Source organism: Ammospiza nelsoni, chromosome Z (genome assembly GCF_027579445.1).
Source record: "Ammospiza nelsoni isolate bAmmNel1 chromosome Z, bAmmNel1.pri, whole genome shotgun sequence".
Classification (NCBI taxonomy): domain Eukaryota; kingdom Metazoa; phylum Chordata; class Aves; order Passeriformes; family Passerellidae; genus Ammospiza; species Ammospiza nelsoni.
The window spans coordinates 31,391,960-31,410,608 of NC_080669.1; the positions used below are offsets into that span (position 1 = coordinate 31,391,960).

General features: G+C 35.9%; 1 protein-coding gene across 1 annotated transcript in view; it reads right to left on the minus strand.

Moving 5' to 3' along the window:
- The window catches only part of AOPEP (aminopeptidase O (putative)), a 175,058-nt gene that overhangs the window by 117,069 nt on the left and 39,340 nt on the right, over window positions 1-18,649 (minus strand). Inside the window, exons 5-6 of the mRNA XM_059492960.1 lie at window positions 4,681-4,870; window positions 2,809-2,915 (exon numbers count right to left, since the gene is read on the minus strand). Coding sequence (XP_059348943.1) covers window positions 2,809-2,915; window positions 4,681-4,870 — 297 coding nt within the window. The remainder of the gene's footprint in view (window positions 1-2,808; window positions 2,916-4,680; window positions 4,871-18,649) is intronic.

Here is an 18,649-nt window from a genome sequence, read left to right on the forward strand (position 1 = left end):
CTAATTTGGAGCTAGATATCAACATTGGCTTGACTTAATGAATAACCACAAGATGCAGTTCAGCCATAAGGCCCAGGAGATGAAACAAATGTCAACACCAGCTTTATTCTGCAGAACAGAATGCTCTTCTTTGCTTTCCTAACAGAATGGATGAGAGTGCTGGTGTTCGTGATCACCAGCAAAACGTGTGCCAAGATCTTTTTCATAGGTGCTTTTATCCCTGCAGGTTTCTTTCTAATTCTGTGAGAAAAGATGCACAGATGTGTTGGAAGTCTCAACCTGTATGAGCATGGCTGTGTCACAAATTCCTTCTTCAATGTTAAGGTTTGCTCATGCTGCCTTTCAGAGCTGCTGCCTGTTGAAAAGACAGTTATCTAATTTCTTTCTTACTTGACCTCTTTTTTTACAGGTAGCTTATGACATGCTACTTACTATAACATATTACCAAGTACCCATAATAAGAAGAAACATCAGGCTGATCATCAGTTTGCTGAGTGGCTTTCACCCAGTCTAAAAAGATATTCATTTGATGGATCAAAAATTGATAGGATCAGCTGGTAAGTTTGGGCCAGATTTTTCCAGTTGTCAGGAGAAAGCACAAATGATCATATGATCATGAGGGAACCAAAAAGTAATGGAAGAATGAGCTTATGCTTGGGAAGAGTGAGTTGGTTGATTTTTTCCTTCCTGAAATGATTGGCAAGAAGAAACAAATAGTTATAATTTATGTTTAATATTCTATATAAAAACACAAGTTAGAACCAGCCCAAGCCTCAGTACAGACTCACAACCCAGACCAAGGGCCAGGACTGAGATTTTCTCTCTTACATGCCAGTTTTGGAAAGCATGAGAACATATTTTCAGAAGGATGAAGAAAAGGAAAAAAAACCCAGTAAATATGCAAAAAGATAATTTATTCACGTCCATGCCACAAAAATAGTAGAAAATATTTATATCTGACTGAAATCAGTAAGAAGTCCTTAAATGCAATCACAAGGAGCTAGAGATATCAGAGAAGAAGAAATGGCCAGAATCATGAAGTGGTATCATGTGCCTGGCCTGAAGTGTTTATTGGAGACACATTTTTCAAATGAGAAATTAACTTTTCACTCTTTTGTATTAGCATTAGGAATAATACTATCCAAAAGGTAAGAAAAATGCTTATTATTATGTCGAATAAATGTGCAAGTCAATAGAAAGCATAAGTTTCATTTTCAAAAAAAATTAATCCTTCTTGAGTTTCAAACTACAAAGGGTTATGGCCCTTAGAAAAATTATTTTGAAAGTTTACACCACATAACATTTTATTAAAAGTAACAGCTATATAAATACAAAAGACAACAAATGTGATTTTGAAAATGGAAAACACTTATCCAGATAAACATCATATCCCAAGAACCAATATTTAAATATTTTTTTTTTTAATATTTAAAGCAAACAAAAACCTCAGCATGTAAATTGGTAGCTGTGTTGGCAGCAGCTGTATAACAACTAGTGATTAAGCTTGCTTTTGCATTTACAACTATGGTCAAATTACGCACCTGAATATTTACAGAACTGTGTAACTTCATTGACTCTGCTTACACAATTCATCAGTAAACATAAACAGATCAGTGGAAGACTACAGTTACACAGATGGTGATATGCTTTTGGATTACACGAGGTCTTGGGTGAGCACTGGAGTGTCCAAATATAACAGAGCCTTTTAGGTTCTACTGGACAAATACAAGAAGAAGGGAAGACCTTAAATGAATGAAATGGCAACAGTCTTCCAAAAATATTTAAAAGTTGATAATCTAGAAGATGGGTATCAATTTATTCTTCACTTCCACTTGGTGAAAGAAAGAAATGAAATGTACATTGTTTGAAATAAACAGGATTTCAGTTGTGCATTAGGAAGCAATTTTTAACTCTTAACACTATTGATTGAGACAGTTTGTCTCTCTTATGAAATTTTTTTTATTGGAGCCTTCTAAGAACATGTCAGTAAGAACCTGCTTAGGATGGTCTGTGTATACTGCCTTTATTTCAGAGCAGGAGAATAGACTACATAATTGTTTGAAATCTGTCCCTGCACTTCCATGATTTGGTCAGAAATCATGGCTAATTTGAACTAGGATTAGTAAACTCATTATTTTTGGTTGAAGATGGTGAGAAGACAAGCTGTAGAAGCTCCGTGGATGTTGAATTAGACAGACACTCAAGATCAAAGACTGAAAATTCCTAACACACCAATCAGAATAGAATATTAATCACTGGCAAAGGAAGACTGTCTTTATCGATAAAGGAGCCTTGAGTTTAGCAACTGATACCTAAAGACTAAAAATCTATTTTAAATATAACTATTAGAAATTTCTAATTAGAAAGTAGGTTTATAAAGTTTATATGTTATACTTTTTCCTTGTTTTTTAAAGCTTCATTCAGCTTGGCAGTTAAATACCATACTAATGTATGTACTTGTCTTCAGCTACAGAAAATGACTCTGTTATGACTTCTAACAGTGAACTTTTCAGGAAATGGTCTTTTATTTCTTCCCTGAATAGAAGCTCTTGTAAACTGCTCAGAGACATTTCATATCAAGATAATCCCATAGTTTTCTAAAAGCTTTCTATAACAAAAGGAAAAGCAATTGTATCATAGTCAAGATGTACAACCCAGTCAGTTTAATATGCATTTTCTTTTTTTATTAGAAGGAAATAAGGAAATGCAGTGGATATAATCAGATGATTTGGAAGTATATCTTTTGAAGGGAGAAAAGGTGGAGAGAGTGAAAATACAACAGCAATGATGATGTTATCATATTGTTACCTTAAAACTTGCAGCTCTTCTTCAGAGTTTTGCACCTCATCTCTGAGTCTGCGCCAGCGAAGTAAAGCTTTCAATTCCTGTTGCTCTTTTATTTCATCATGTGGCAGCTGCTTAGTAAACAAAAAACACAGATCACTGATTGCCGTTTCCCAGCAGACAATAATAATTTGCAGAACAAGAAACTTGGTTTGTTTCTCTTTAATGTGCAGAAGAGGGAGGAAAGGGTATCAATATCCATGATAAAAAAATAACAGTTGCTGCTATGAGAGATAATAGCAGCACTAAGAAAAACAAAAGCCTCATTGTGCACATCAAATTAATAGTCAGATAAATAGTTCTGACTGAGGAGAGACATGGGCATGTTTTTTTCCTTTCAGTAAATGGCAAGAAACAAACTGAATTTACAGTAGAGATACCTGGCATTGAGCTTTTGGTTGCATCCTTAAGCCTTCCCAAATTGAGAGCAAAGAGCTACACTGTGTCCTGGCTTCACTCCTCTTTCCTACTACTTCTGCCATACTCCTGAAAGCTCCCTGTTGTGTTTCTCCTCATTTACATAACATTAACAGAGATTCCTACTTATGAAATAAATGCCAGGTTGCCAGCTGACAAACAATTGTTTTGAACATAATTATAGTTTATGTTTCTCTATTATAAGAATAGATGGGAAAATGGGGAAAGCAAAAGCAGCTAATACTACCCTGCATTATGTTCAATCACAACGGAAATTATTCTCAGACACTATGGAATACACTCACAATCCTTAAATTCTATGATTGCATTGCATCAAAACTAGTCAATAATGTTCAAAAGGTATGCTTTACATTATAACAAGGGAACTAATTACACTATTTTGTTTTCTCCTTTACACTCAGCTCCAAGAAGGATGTCTACTACAATCAAAATGCTTTCAAGTCACTAACAAAAGCAAAGAACTAATGTGAACAGCTCACAGCAGTGTAGTTATTCTCAATGTGAGGGCACAAATTAGTTTTAGAACCAAAAGGGAAAACCCAAGTGTCTAGACACCCTTTCTCTCTTTTTTCCCCCCCAAAAATATGGTACATAACAAGGTATTCTGTTTAGTTTGGTGCTATAAATATGCCAGATACTTAATAAAATGGGGGTTCAGAGGAGTGTATTACATCAGTTCCCAGTTCTACCATGCTTTTACTCCGGTGGAAATCTGCAGACTAAAGGGATGGAACGTGATGAAGGGACAGGTAGAAAGGACTGACACATTAAATGCTTGAAGTAGCAGAGGTACTACAAAAGTAAGAGTTGCATCAGAAAAGCACTTTACTAGCTGGCATGCAACTTATGAAATTATCATCTTAAGGGAGGCAGTGATTTCTAAGTCTCTGACAGGACAGTAACTTGTTGGGCAGTAGAACAGGGAAAAAAAGTGTAAGTGCCAGTGTGCCCCATTTAAAATCATCTTGTATTTTGCTTTGAGGTACACTTCTTGGTCATCTATTGGACGAAACCAAACAATTTTAATTAGATACCTAGAATATTACAATATGCAGTAAGACTGTTGATTCTTCCAGTTTCAGGTATACAACAGAAGTGGAAAGAATTCACAGCAATTGTTTGATAATTGAATTTTAATGATTGAGTATAAAATTTTTGGGAAGGTAATCATTGACAAACAGATGTTTGTATTCACATTTGTACTGAGCCCTACCTCTGTAAAGTTTTGTATTCATTGTGGTTTACTTTTTTTTTAATCAAGTAAGCATGTGAATTCCAATACCATTTTAAAAGATGTTACTTAATAGCACAGTTTGTGTTTTGAGGTTTAATTTACATCTAATTCACATATGATTTTGATTTCCACATTAATTTTGAAGCAATGTGTCATCACCTTACCTGTTGTGCTCCAGCCCAAAATATATCTTCTAAAAAAGTGGCAAACCCTTCACTTATCCATTCTTCTGTCCAATCACGAGCACCAATGGCTAGTCCGAACCAAGCATGAGCAATTTCATGGCACAGACGAGTTCCACAGAGATGGCTTCCTCCTGGCAGTACGCTTTGTGACAGAAAGATGATGTGTGGGCTGCACAAGAGAAATGAGTGACAGAATCTGTTGCTGACCTGTTACAACGTGTATTGCATGGACATAATAATAACAGAACTGAAGAATGGCCTGAATTGGATGGGACCTTGAAGATCCCCTGGTTTCAGCTTTCCTGCTGTGGACAGGGACACCTTTCATTGGTCTCAGTTGCTCAGAGACACATCCAAACTGGCCTTGAAGACTTCCAGGGATGGGGCATCCATAGCTTTCCCGGGAAACCTGTGCTAGTGCCTCACCATCGTCAGAAGGAGGAACTTTCTCCTAATATGTAACCTAAACCTACTCTCTTTCAGTTTGAAGCCATTCCACCTTGTCCTGTCACTACGTGCTCCATAAATAGTCTCTCTCCATCCTTCTTTCAGGTTGGCTTTATTGGCCTTTTAGCTTCTTATTAGTGTATGCATGCTAGGTCATGACTAATAGTTTATATCTCAGGAATTTGTAGGAATTAAGTTGTACTTTATTGTTGGTTGGCAGAAAATCAAACTAAAATTCCACCCTACAGCTGTAAGGTATTCAACCATCAAACAGCTATTAATTGTAAGAAGTAACTTCAACCAAAGTTTAATATTTTTCATGTTACAAGACTGATTTATTTCAGTAGAAACATTTATATATAAGCCAGGATAATATGAGCAGTGTTAATATTCAAAACAAGTATTTGTCAGCTAAATGATCAAAGATGGAAATAAAGGAGAAACATTTAATAAAGAAAACAAATCAGTATCGAAACGTAAAAGGTGTCATATATGGTAAAGCACATGTGTTTGTCAAAACATCAAACAAGCTATGAAGATACCAACTTGTGATAAAAGTTGATAATTTTTGCAAATGCAGGGATAGGAGAACACATTTTACTACAACCACAGAAGTAAGAAGCACTAGATATTTGCTTTTCACAACAGCAGGGGAACAACCCAGTCTGTATCTACTCTGCTTTGTACTTAAACAAGAAGAAGAAATTGCAGGGGAAAACTGTTACGAATTGTTACTGCGCTATTGAAAATACCCTGAACTGCAAGTTGCTGCAGTTCCCAACTCATATGCTACTGTAAGGCAATTTTTGCTATGCTAACACACATTACAGAACTTAACATCTCAAAATTGATACAACTTCTGAAACTAAGTACATCTAGGAAATAAAAGTAGCAGAATTAAGCCCTCTGACTAATATCCAAGGGGTTAATGGGGCACCATGTCACAGATGGGAGTAGCAAGGACACAAACAGTGACCACCATCCACAGAATGTTCCTACATTAGTCTGTGATATCCATGATCTGTATTTCAACTCTTCTCTCACTTTTCTCTCAGTTATAAAGGAAATGTTAAAACACAAGCATACCTGGTCTTTAAGTCTAGCCTTCCAAGCATGGGAGGGGAGTCTATGGCCTTCAGACATTTCCAAGAGTCAGATATTATTTGTCAGCATTCCAAAAAGCTTCCCCACCCATCCTACCCTTCCGTTGGAAATGTTAAAACACCCACAGTTTTCTTGCAACCAGTTGGATGTCTAGGGACCACAAAATATGATACACATGGAGATAGAAAAACATACTCAACAACTATCTCCTTATAAAAAAAAGTAGTTACCCAGCCAAGAAAGCTAATACATTTCAATCAGACAGCATTGTAAGACACAATGTAAGAAGTTAAAGTACTAAATCAAGGAATCAAATAACACAAAAAATGCAAGTAAAAACAGCAGCTCTCCAAATCTGCCAAAAGCAATTCTGATTAGGAGAATGAAGGGAGAGAGAGATGGGGGAAAGTGTGAGCACAGAAGGTGCAGAACATGATAAATCTTTTATTATAAAGCCCCTGATGAAAATAATAATGGCAATTTTGAGAGTATTACTTTGGTCAGTTTTAAGTAAATGACCCCTAGTTGTGGCATGTGTACACTGGTACAAAGAAAAATTGCAGAAATAGACCAAGTAAATAACATTCCAGACATACTGGTGGCAACATTTCAGCCACTTGGTTAAGCAAAACAAAAGTAACTTCATGCCTCATAAATAGGCTCACATAACTGTTTGCATTTGCATTTTAGGTCTATTGCAGAAAAATATACAATAAAGATTGTAATTCCTGCTTTCTTCAATCACTTAAAAAACGGAAATGCCACATTTAGACAATATTCTCTTTTACAGATGGGTTACAAATCACTTCAGTAAGAAAAATGTATATGAGTTAAATTTTGGCCAAAGAATATGAGTGCAGCTTCCTATGAGGCTAAAATAAGATTATGTGCTGCAGCAGAATTTAATTTTAGATTCTGAGTAGAGCCAGCAACTTCCTTTCCTGAGAACAACTTACATTATTTCTTTTATTTTGTTTGCCCTTAACAAGCAGTACTATCTCCAACTCAAACCATTGAAAATTTCCCATTTTTCTTAAGAGTAATTTTATCAAAGACTGAACATGTCTCTGGAAGATGTCCAGACATATTAGTTTGGAAGAAGTGTACATCTATGCATTTGTTTAGAACACAGATTCTCTATTTTCAATAAATATTTGAATTCCAGAAACTCTGCTCCACTTATGCAAACCAAATCTACCTTTTTAATATCATCTACGATGTGCAATGTTCATAGAATCATAGAATGGCTTGTGTCAGAAAGGACCTTAAAGATCATGTAGTTCCAGCCCTGCTGCTGTGGGCAGGAGCACTTTTCACTGGACCAGGTCGCCCCATCCAGACTGGTCTTGAGTGCATCCAGGGCTGGAGAGTCCACAGCTTCTCTGGGAAACCTGTTCCAGAGCCTCACCGCTCTCCCAGAAAAGATTACTTCCTAATATCTAATCTAAACCTTCTGTCTTTGAGTTTGAAGCCATTCCTTCTCATCCTGTCACTACCTGCTTTTGCAAAAAGTCTTTCTCTGTCATTCTTATAGGCTTGCTTCAAGTGCTGGAAGGCTGCAGTTAAGTCACCCCAAAGCCTTCTCTTTTCCAGGCTGAACAAACCCAGTTCTCTCAGCCTTTCCTCACAGGAGAGGTGCTCCATCCCTCTAATCATCCTGGTGACCCTTCTCGATCACTTGAACAGCTTGATGTCCTCTCTGTGTTGGGAAAATGTTATGAATGTTATTAATTGCACATTGTTACTTAGCAGTGCTGCTCCTAAAGCACTCCATAATTTAAGAAAGTGTCTAAGTGAAAAATAAGATAATTTGATGGGTAACTAAATTGCAAGACCCAAAAGCTTTTTTTTTACCTTTTTTTTTTAACAAAAGAGAAAAGTGGCCCTCCCACCAGATGTTTGATTTACTAGAAACAAATTATAAGGCTTGATATCCATTTCTTTGATTCTAATTGAATAGGAAAGAAATCCATCCATACATTAGCAACGGGCAAAGATGATTCACCTTAGAAATCACATCAAGACCTGACAAGGACTGTGCAGCTTATAAATGCCTTTAGCAAGTGGGGTCCAAGTTTCTAAAGCAGGCCAGAACAGGCAAGCTGAATATGGTAAAAAAGATGGGAAACCTCTCCCAGTCAACAAAAAAAACAACAATCCTTCCAGTCTTTCCCAGGAAGCTGGACAAGTTCCCAGTGGCTCCAAGAGAAAAAGAAGTTAATGACTTGTTTTTGACAAGTATACACTTGGTTACCCTTCTAAAGCAAAAGAACATTATTCTGACCAGAATCCCATGCTCATAACTTAGACATTTGACTGGAAGAAGGAACAAGTTCCCCCTCCCAGTTAAATTGCAGTTAAAGGAAATCTCGACACTGTAACTGTGGCATGAATGCATATAAGGGAAAAAACTGTGTCCCAAAGGGAAAGAAATTGTTGTTGTGAATGACCAAAGAGTCCTGATGTTCCAATCATTCCAAACCACCCGTGTACACATCCTTAATAGATAATCTCTTTAACAAATAAAAGGTTTCTAATTGATTTAGGCATCCTTAAGCTCTGAATAGCAATCTGCCCATTTGAGAAGCCAAATCTGCAGCAGGAATTTTTCAAAACTTTCTCTAGACTCATGACTTAGATGCAAGTGCTGCTTTGCATACAGTCTGCAAGAGTGTGGTATCTTTGGCTGCTCACACATAATCAGATGAGACACACAGCACAGCACAAAACCTAGCCAAATGTATGCACAAGAACCTAAATAGACATTTAATATGGGAGCCTGAAGTTAATTTCTAGCAAACTTTTTCCATTTATTTTGAAGTAGAAATCTTTCCCTCTTAACACACAGAGACCTGAACATACATTTTCTTACATATTTGTGAAAATAACAGAGCCAAGACTACTGCCACCTAAGAAATAATGCTTCTGAAGTCAAAAGTAGCACCAAAAAATCACTATTACAGATGCTACTTATATATATATATATATATATGTATATACAGTAATAATTTGAATTTTCTATTTAGAAAAAATGCAATTAGTGCCTCCCTGCACAGTCTGTGGGAAGGAGGGAGGGGGGGAAGGTGGGACAAAATGGTGTTGTAAGGTCTTAATTTACTTCTCACTATCCTCCTGAGTCTGTTAGTAATAAATTCACTTCATACCCTTAAGCTGAGCCTTTTTTGCCCTTGAAGTGTTTTCTCCCAGTCCTTATCTCAACTCATGAACCCTTTATTAATTTCTTTCTCTCCTCTGCCTAGCTGTGGTAGGGGAGGGTGAGTGACCAACTTTCATGGGTGCCTGGCTTTTGGCCAGTGTCAAACCATGTCAAAACTACATTCTTCCAGTGATACAAAGAATGGTATCAATATGATGTCTGCAGTATCTATATCAGACTTTGAATGTTACCTTAATTTATCTTTGTGGGTACTTGTGCCATTGGAATACAGACACAGGACCACTCAACATCCACTTTCTCACCTCTATAATCTCCATTGGTTGAGTGTATGTTACAGTGCAGAACTGAGAAAACTACAATATTTTTAACTTCACAGGTTTACAGTATACCAGAAACTCAAATATATATTCAGATGCAGTTGTAGAGACAAGGATCTGGTAGAATACTCTGAGCACTATTCCAGAAGTAATGGAAGCTAATTTTTAAAGTTTTGCCTTCCTACCATCATAGGGAGAAACCAAAAACTGACAGAAGTTACAGCTGAAAGTCATTCTAGTGCAAATTACTAAATTTTTACTCCATAAGTCATGCAGCAACACAATAGGGAAGGCAACATGGAAAGAAAAATAACCCCCATGTTTTGGAAGGAGGATAGAAACACTCAACTCAGTTCTGCAATTCAAAATCAAAACTGTAAATTTCAATCAAGTGCCTAAATAATGATCTGAACATCCAAGCAGCAGCTGCTCTCTGAACTTATCTCTTCTGTTTTGCATATTTTGCAGCCCCAAGCCAGACTAGTAAGGATATGTATAAACAAGGGTGAAACCCTCTCAGGAGAAACTCTACTACTGTTCAACAGCAAAACCAGTACTTGCCATAACTCTGAAGAATTTATAAAGTGAAAGGAAAAAGATAATATGAGTCTAGGCTCAAAACCACCATACAAACAGCATGGTTTGCAACAATTCTTGATTCTTCTCAATATTTTCGATCCCGTATTAACACCAAATTAACAGCCTTGAAGGTGACTCTGGCACTTCCCCAGGTAGCCTGTTCTATGCTTGGCCACCCTTTCTGAGATTTCTTTCTAATCTATACCTCCCCTGGGGCAAGTTGGTCATTTCCTGTTGTCCTGTTTGTTGCCTGGGAGAGGAGACTGAGCCCACCTGGCTGCATGCTCCTCCCTCTCTGCAGTTGTAGAGAACAAAAAGGTCTCCCCTGACCCTCCTTTCCTCCAGGCTAAATAACCCAGCTCCCGCAGCCACTCCTCACAGGACTTGTGCTCCAGACCCTGCCTCACTTCTGTTGCCCTTCTCTGGACACACTCCAGGCCCTCAATGTCCTTCTTACAGTGGTGGGCCCAGAACTGAACATTCCAGGGGTGGCCTCGCTGGTGCCCAGCACAGGGGGACAATCACTGCCCTGGTCCTGCTGGCCACACTATTGGTGGTACTCCTCAGGATGCCATTGGCCTCCTTGGCCACCTGGGCACAGCTGGCTCATCTTCAGACACTGTCAGCCAGTAACCCCAGGCCCTTTCCCAATGAGCACTTCCCAGCCACTCTGCCCCAAGGCTATAGTGAAAGGCATGGCTGTGGTTGTGACACAACAGGACCAGCACTTGACCTTGTTAAATCTCACACCACTGACCTCAGCCCATCCAGCCTGTCCAGGTCCCTCTGCAGAGCCTACCTGCCCGCCAGCAGATCAACGCACCCATCCAACTTCTTATTGTTTGCAAATGAACAGTCTGGTAATAATACAACTAATTTCTCAAATTATGTCTAATTCTCTTTCTAACACAGAGCACACACTCTTTGACAGTGCTAAGTCAAAAACCTTTAACTGTGTTTTTACAAAAAATCATAGAACAACTTAACCACGGCTGATACTCTGCTGCACTTGTATCATGGTAATATATCCTATCTCCTTAAAATATCCTGACTTGGGAAGTAAAGCAAGAAGGAAACAAAGAATGGTTTATGTTACATATGAACTTCAGTCTGATATCCAAGACTCAAGTATTGGCAGTAAGTTAACTCAATTTTGTAACAAGATCATTAGCAACTAGATATGACAAAAACAACCAAGAGTCAAGTCAAGTAAGAACTGTAGAGCTGAAGAGTTATTCATCAGTTGACCTGTGATGCACCCAGGATGCCTAACAACACCTTTAGCTCACTTCTTTTCATCTTCCACATTCTGTATCACAATGAGGAAATCGCAGAGCATGAACATATTTTTAGATTCTCCATATTTTGTTTACTAATGTCATATGTAAGCTCAGCAACATCTGTTCATTTAGAAAGTTCCATCATCCCAAAATTTGTGACAGGCAGCAAATTGCCTGCTATGGTAAAGAGAAGCAAACATAGAAAATTATGGGGTGGAGGGAGAGAAAGAATTACAATTTCAAAACCTCAAGTTCCCATCCAGATTTTTTTAGAGATTTGTTTGAAACCTCTTGTCCAAAACCCCATGAAGTAACAAACTTTTATAAAAATCAATTACACAACACCTCCTAGTAACAAATGGCTACAACACTGTCAAAAATCTTCCAGCTTTCTAAGAGAAACACCTACAGCTTTTCATGTTGCATGTCACACCATGACTTTTTCATATTTAATTGATTTAGTTAAGTGATTTATGGCTAAGTATAAATTAAGTGACTACAATAAATATAAGCACCTGTTTCACTACTAAAAAAAAAAGCCAACAAAGCCAACTCTGTATTTTATGCAGCTCAGTTTCTAACCTTCACACTTCACTTCCAATTGCTCCTCAAAAAAATATTGACACTGCTAACAGTGAAAATAATTTGTAACACCATTTTCCAGATCCCTTACTAAATATTCATAGTATAAAACTACACTGTATCATGGCAGACATTTCCAAACAAATCTTAAAAGCTACACAAGTGAATTTGGCTGTGTTTTTCTTAAAAACCAGATAGATTGGAAGTCAATCTACAGTAATTCAATTATAGAGCAAGAAAGAAAGATGAAGAAAATAAATTTATTTCTAATTCAGATTGCTCTGCAATGTATCTTTGGATATGGATTTTTTATCTTGTATTTTTTGTTTGATATAAGAGAGATGATAGACCACAATGATAAAACATCTTTACTCTTGCTGATTATAGGTAGCTTCACAAAAGGTCAGAGGTTGAGAAAAAAATTCTGTTCATATCTAAGTAGACTGAGGAAATATCACAGTTCCACTAAATTCAGCAAGAATTTTATATACAAATAAAAACCACAATATTCAGCTTACATTAAGAATTTTATATGTTCCAGATTTTATGTGAAAATTTTACCACATTTCTGAGTACTTCCAAATATTTGAAATTGGTCAACTGAAGAAAATATTGAAAACACCTAACAGTTACACTATTAACCATGTGAAAATACTTCATAACAAATAATAGTGTAGAAAGTCTCTATTTGAATCACGCGTTTGTATTAATTTCTTTTCATTTAACAGTGATTTATATTAGGACCCCAAAATTAATCTTACATACTTGATGAAATGAAGAAAAGTGAACAGAAAATAGCAATGGATAGGCTTTGAATGAAATCTTTTAATTCATCACATTGTTTCTGCAAGAAATGAGCAGTGGAAAGAAATTGTACAGGTACTCACACCTTCTACTTTATAAATAAAAAAATAGTTTTTTGTATTCTTTTTTGTTTTCATGTATGCCAAAGGGAAGCTTTAAAAAAAAGAAGATTCTCTTGTTTTATATTAGAAATGAATATAGCATTTGTTTCATTGACTTTTCAAACTATTTGAATTCTTGCTAAAAATGGTTAATGTGATGAACAGTCACTAACATTCCTCAGCTCCAGTCTAAGTGGTGACTGATTTTGTCACTGATAGATGATATTGCTTGATCATCAATGGATTTTGTTATTTATCACTGTTATTACTGGAAGATTTGGACTTCCTGACACTATATAATGAAGTTTCTGGCAGATATTAACACAGCAGAGACAGACAGTACAAATACCCAGCTATGATAAATAATTAGACAGAAAGCAATATATCTATATGCTTCACCATATTCAGTGAAAATTAATCAAGGTAAGGGCCTATACATTAGTGCTCTCAAAAGGTGACATGGACAAGACCAAAATAAAGTAAAGAATGAGTAACTTTTTATTCAGTTATTCTATACAAGAAAGATTTTATCCACAACAAAAAGGCCAAATCAATGAAAAAACTAAAACAGATTGCTTGGTCTTTGAGTTCCCAGTATTCTTTTTTCAATTCAAGGCCTTGTGGTATCACTCTTTTAAAGGAAATTAAATCTGCTGGAAGGCAGAAGTGGTTCTTATTAAATCTCTATGAGCTACAGTAATGGTAGCATCACAGACAAAATCAAACCTTAGCAACACACTTGTTTTTTAAGGATTTTTGTGACAAATACTTAATCTGCAGAACGAGAAAAATCTAGATATGTATCTGAATAATTCAGGAAACCCCAGACATTACTGGAGAAGAAAGAGCTGTAAATCCTTGATGTTTCTAAGAAAAAAAACAAATAAAAAGGTAAAGCTCATATTTTTTTAAAAAATATCAGAACTTCTCAGATCATACAAGAGGCACAGATACAATTCTTTTAAATTTTCAGTTAGTATCTATTACACTCTTGAATCTTGCACCAAATATAAATATGGAACCAAACAAAAATATTTAGATAGTTATCCAAATCCCATAGTAATGGGATCCCATGCAATCTAATTTTTGCATATGGGCAAAAATTAGATTGCATGGGATCCCATTACTATGGGATTTGGATAATTATCTTAAAATAGAAAATTCCTGTTTCTAAGAATTTGTAGTTGTTATTCTATTTGCTGAAGTCTTTCATTTTACTTTAAAAATTGATGTAGAATGGTGCAAATCCAACACTATAATGTCTTTTCTGATTTTCAGCATTACTGCTAAAATGCATTACTTCTAATATGCCTTTATCATCTGTTTATACAGATATACATTCCTCTTAGAAATGTTGAAATTTATCTAAAAAAATCAGCTTTACTACTATCCATAACCTGTTTTCATTATTTTTGTCATCGATAAACAGTATATAAACTGATAAAAATTACATGGTTTCATTTTACTGAATGAGTATCCAACGCTTTTGGCTACTTTGACTAAGGAGATACAAGCTGTGAGCCAAAAAAAAAGGAGAAGAACATAGAAGAATACGTAATGGCTTCATTTTCTTAGTTTATTCTGCACAGCAGCTATACAAGCCTTCTTTTTTGTATGGGTTGGTCAATAAGATATCTGTTGTGCTTTTACACAAAGAACAAAGATGCCTTTATCAATTCTCGAAAGTCTGCAGGACAAACCATTCATGCTGTCAAACCCCCTAAAACCCTTTCACCAAATAATGAAATCCATCAGTGACAAATGTCAACATACTAATTTGTTAAATACTGAACAAAAGGAACATTCAGAAGAGGTGCTTCATTTCATGTTGTATCAGCTCTTCAATTTGTAACAACTTTATGGCAGCCCACAGATCATGAAATATTAAAACAGAACAGCACTATGATTATTAAAACTAGAACAATCTGCCATCCTTACAATAAATTCAACAAAACTATAAACAGAATCTGCTGGGAACATGGGACTCTTTGCCATGCATTCATTCTTCTCCTTTTTGGAAGATTATTTCCAAGTAAAATCTTACAAACAAACACAGATTCTTTTTCACACACAGTCCCATTTATTGTGCTGATGGAGAAATAAGATAAAATTACATCATATCCAGTGATAGAAGAGCTTCAGTGTGCCTGAGAATTACTTTATCCATTATACAGGACATCCAGCTATTAATGTAGAATCATATACCAAAGGGATAGTTAAACTTGAAGTAGCTAGTGTGCATGTGAATTACAACATTAATTATACAAAGACATTCGGCTATTATTATTGAAACACACAGCAAGGGATAGTCTAATAGGAAATAGCTAGCATAACTAAAGACTGCATTAATTAATTATAATACTAACTATCACATATAAATGAACTTCTACTCCATTGCATCTTCTACTAATTTAACTTTTTTTACATCTCCAGATTTGTTTCAGGCAATCCGAAGGACTAAATAAATATTTTTCCTGTTGTCCAGGACGCTGCCACAGGCTATATTTACGATTCTTTTCAAAGATGCCAAAAAGAAGGCAACATCTTTATATTCTAGAAACATCTATTGCATCCAACATTTCCCTGTGGCTTGATAATTTCTGCTTTGTGAATTTACCCAGTCAACCTTGAAGGTAGAATTTTGGTTTTGAAGTTGTTGATAATGCCAAATTATTTGGCAAAATGCTAACACAGATTCTATTAATAAGTAAGTATTTTTCCAATTCCAAAAGACTACAATGAGGTGGTTTCTCATCTTGCAGGATCATAGTGACTACACTACCATGTGTCAAAAGATAATAATTTTGAGGTGGTTTTGTTTAGTCGTTTCAGATTTTTTTTTTAAATCACCATAAATTTTATATTTTAATATAAGCAGAAAAATTTTGACTGCTTTCCATGTATTCTCCTGACAGTTCTCCTAGTACACTGAAACCTCTCTTTTCATGAGACCACACATCATATTTGCATGCGGATATTGATCACTCACAGGATGTGAATATATTCCAAAATTTCTTCCAAGACCAAAGGTAATTATGTTTACAGTTAAATTCAGTTAATACCAGTTGCATAACCAGTAGTTCCTGGATGTTTCCCTGAAGACTTAAGCCTACATCTTGCCTAACAGTTAAAATTTGTTGCTGCTTACTCTGTCTTGTCAGCATTGATAAATTTTTTTAAACCTTAAATGGTATTTGGCATTCACATCAATTTAGATTTATGAACCTGAGGACCAAAAAGTTATGTAAACTGTAATTTTTTGAGGGAGAACCATGTGAGCTGCCAAACAGCTAGCAATTTGACAGCCAAATCCAGTCACTCTGCTGTAAATCTAGTCAATCTCCATAGACAGTTTTAAATTGCTTTACATTTTTAAAGTGGAAAAACACTCCTTGAGACTTTGAGTATGACTGTGTGGCAAACTGCACACACTTGCTTGACTGAAACTTCAACCGTAATATAGCTTGTTGGTTTTAGAGTAGAAAACAACTAAAAATATAAATTCTGTACTGAGGTTATACACTGGATTCAAACCTCTAGGTCTACCATGCTGTCCTCACCACTCCTTACACACAGGTAGAAATAAGAACCTGTTACTTTCTCCATGGCCTGTCTCTCCAAGGGACAATATCTCTCAGTGCATTTCTCAGGGCTCAGTTCCAAGTTCTGGAGATATAAGCTTTTCAGTGACCTTGCTCCTGCTGACAGCCATCACTCTACAGCTATAACTCCAGCAGGTTTAAATTTAATTAACTGAGAATCCACCACAAATATTAGTTATACAGACATATACAAACAGGGTGCAGCTGTTTTTCCTCACAAAGAGAAGTACCTCTGTGACTGCGGTACATTTTATTTTCTGGGAGCTAAAAAAATTTGCATGTATATATGTGCACTGTATTAGCCCAGAACAACTGGCCATGGAAAAAGTTAAGTTTTAAGAAAAAAAAAAAAACCTATCTAATCTGGCACTACCCGACAAGAGAGTAACAACAGGAACTGATGAAAATCAGATATTTTCAGATATTGTAAGAAAAAAGGTAAACAGCTGTTATGCAGAGACTGTTTGTATGTATACCAGCTGTATGAGGACGTGTCCACTCTCGCTTTTAAGAAAAAGGAAGTCGTTTAATGCATAAATATAATTTGCTGAATTCTAGTTTCTCTGCCAGTAGATTTTTTTTTCAGAAAATTATGTGAAGCTAAGAGTTCACAGAGACTGTAGATCAATAGCACAACTTCATTTTATCCTCAACTCTTTCCTTGCAACAAAGGCAGATTTTTTTTTAAATCAGGCATCTTCGTGCCACTGAATTATTATAGTATTCCAATTGTTCTAGAGTAGTGAGTGAATAAAACCAGTTTTCTTAGCACTGTTTCAGCACATATTTAGTCTATCAAATTTGTGCAAAGAAAACATGATAACTCAAACTTAATAGTAGGATTCAGAAAGAGGAATTTCTCTGTTATCTGTTTGTTCCAAGACATAACTTGCACATACTGCCTTTACATACATACTATGTACTTATCAATATGTAATGTTTTGCATTTAGAAATAAATCACACAAGATCAAAAAAAGCAGCACCGGCCCTGAAGATTATTTTACCTTTTTATGCTACTGAAGCCAGTAGGAAAGAGAAAGAATTTCCCCAAACAGTTGAAAGTCATGTTCTGCAGCCACTTAGGAATAATTTTGTATTCTTCCTAAACTAACAATTTTGTTTCTGATATGCTGCATTTTCTTCTGTAGCATTGTACTTTAAGTAAAATAGAATGGTGCTTCAGCTAGCCCTCAAAAGTGCAAAAACTTTTATGTGCAAAGACAGAAGTCTACTAAATATTGGAAGATACATAGGTACGATGTAGAAGATAATAGCAAAGCCACTTCTATCACTGACAACAAATCTCTTTCTACATTTCAACATGCTAAAGTCTAATTAAGGCTGCTAAAAAATTGTTCAGTGACCAAATGATATGCACCTCTCTTTTGGTGATCTATAAAGTTATTGTCAAGAAGACTAACAAGGCTATTCAGAATTATCCATTGCTTTAACTCACTATCTGTCATTACCAACCTGGTGATCATACAAAAAACCCCCATATGCCTAAGAGCAAATTCCTTTACGTTTATTAGACAAAATAGCTCTGTATACCATAAATTTTATTCACTGAGCTGGCTTCTTATAATTCAAAACATCACCTTAACTTTTACTTTCAAACAATTTAAGCAGAGGAGAACAATTTTCCAAGTAATCTCAGAGATACTTGAAGATCTAAAATTATTCTATAATTAAAGGGAAATGAAACTTTAATAAATACCAGTGCAGCATCATATCACAAATGTCACATTATCAAATGAATATCACTTCACCATTCAAAATATTTCAACATTTAAAACTAGACTTAGAAGTCAAAATAATTATAGACAAAGCACATACACCTGCTTCATTAAGCAGAGGTAGAATTTACACAATATTGTGGAAAGAGCAGACTGTCATCACAAACCAGATGCCTGCCACCCAGCAAAAAGTCAGACTGGTCTTTAAATTGAAAGA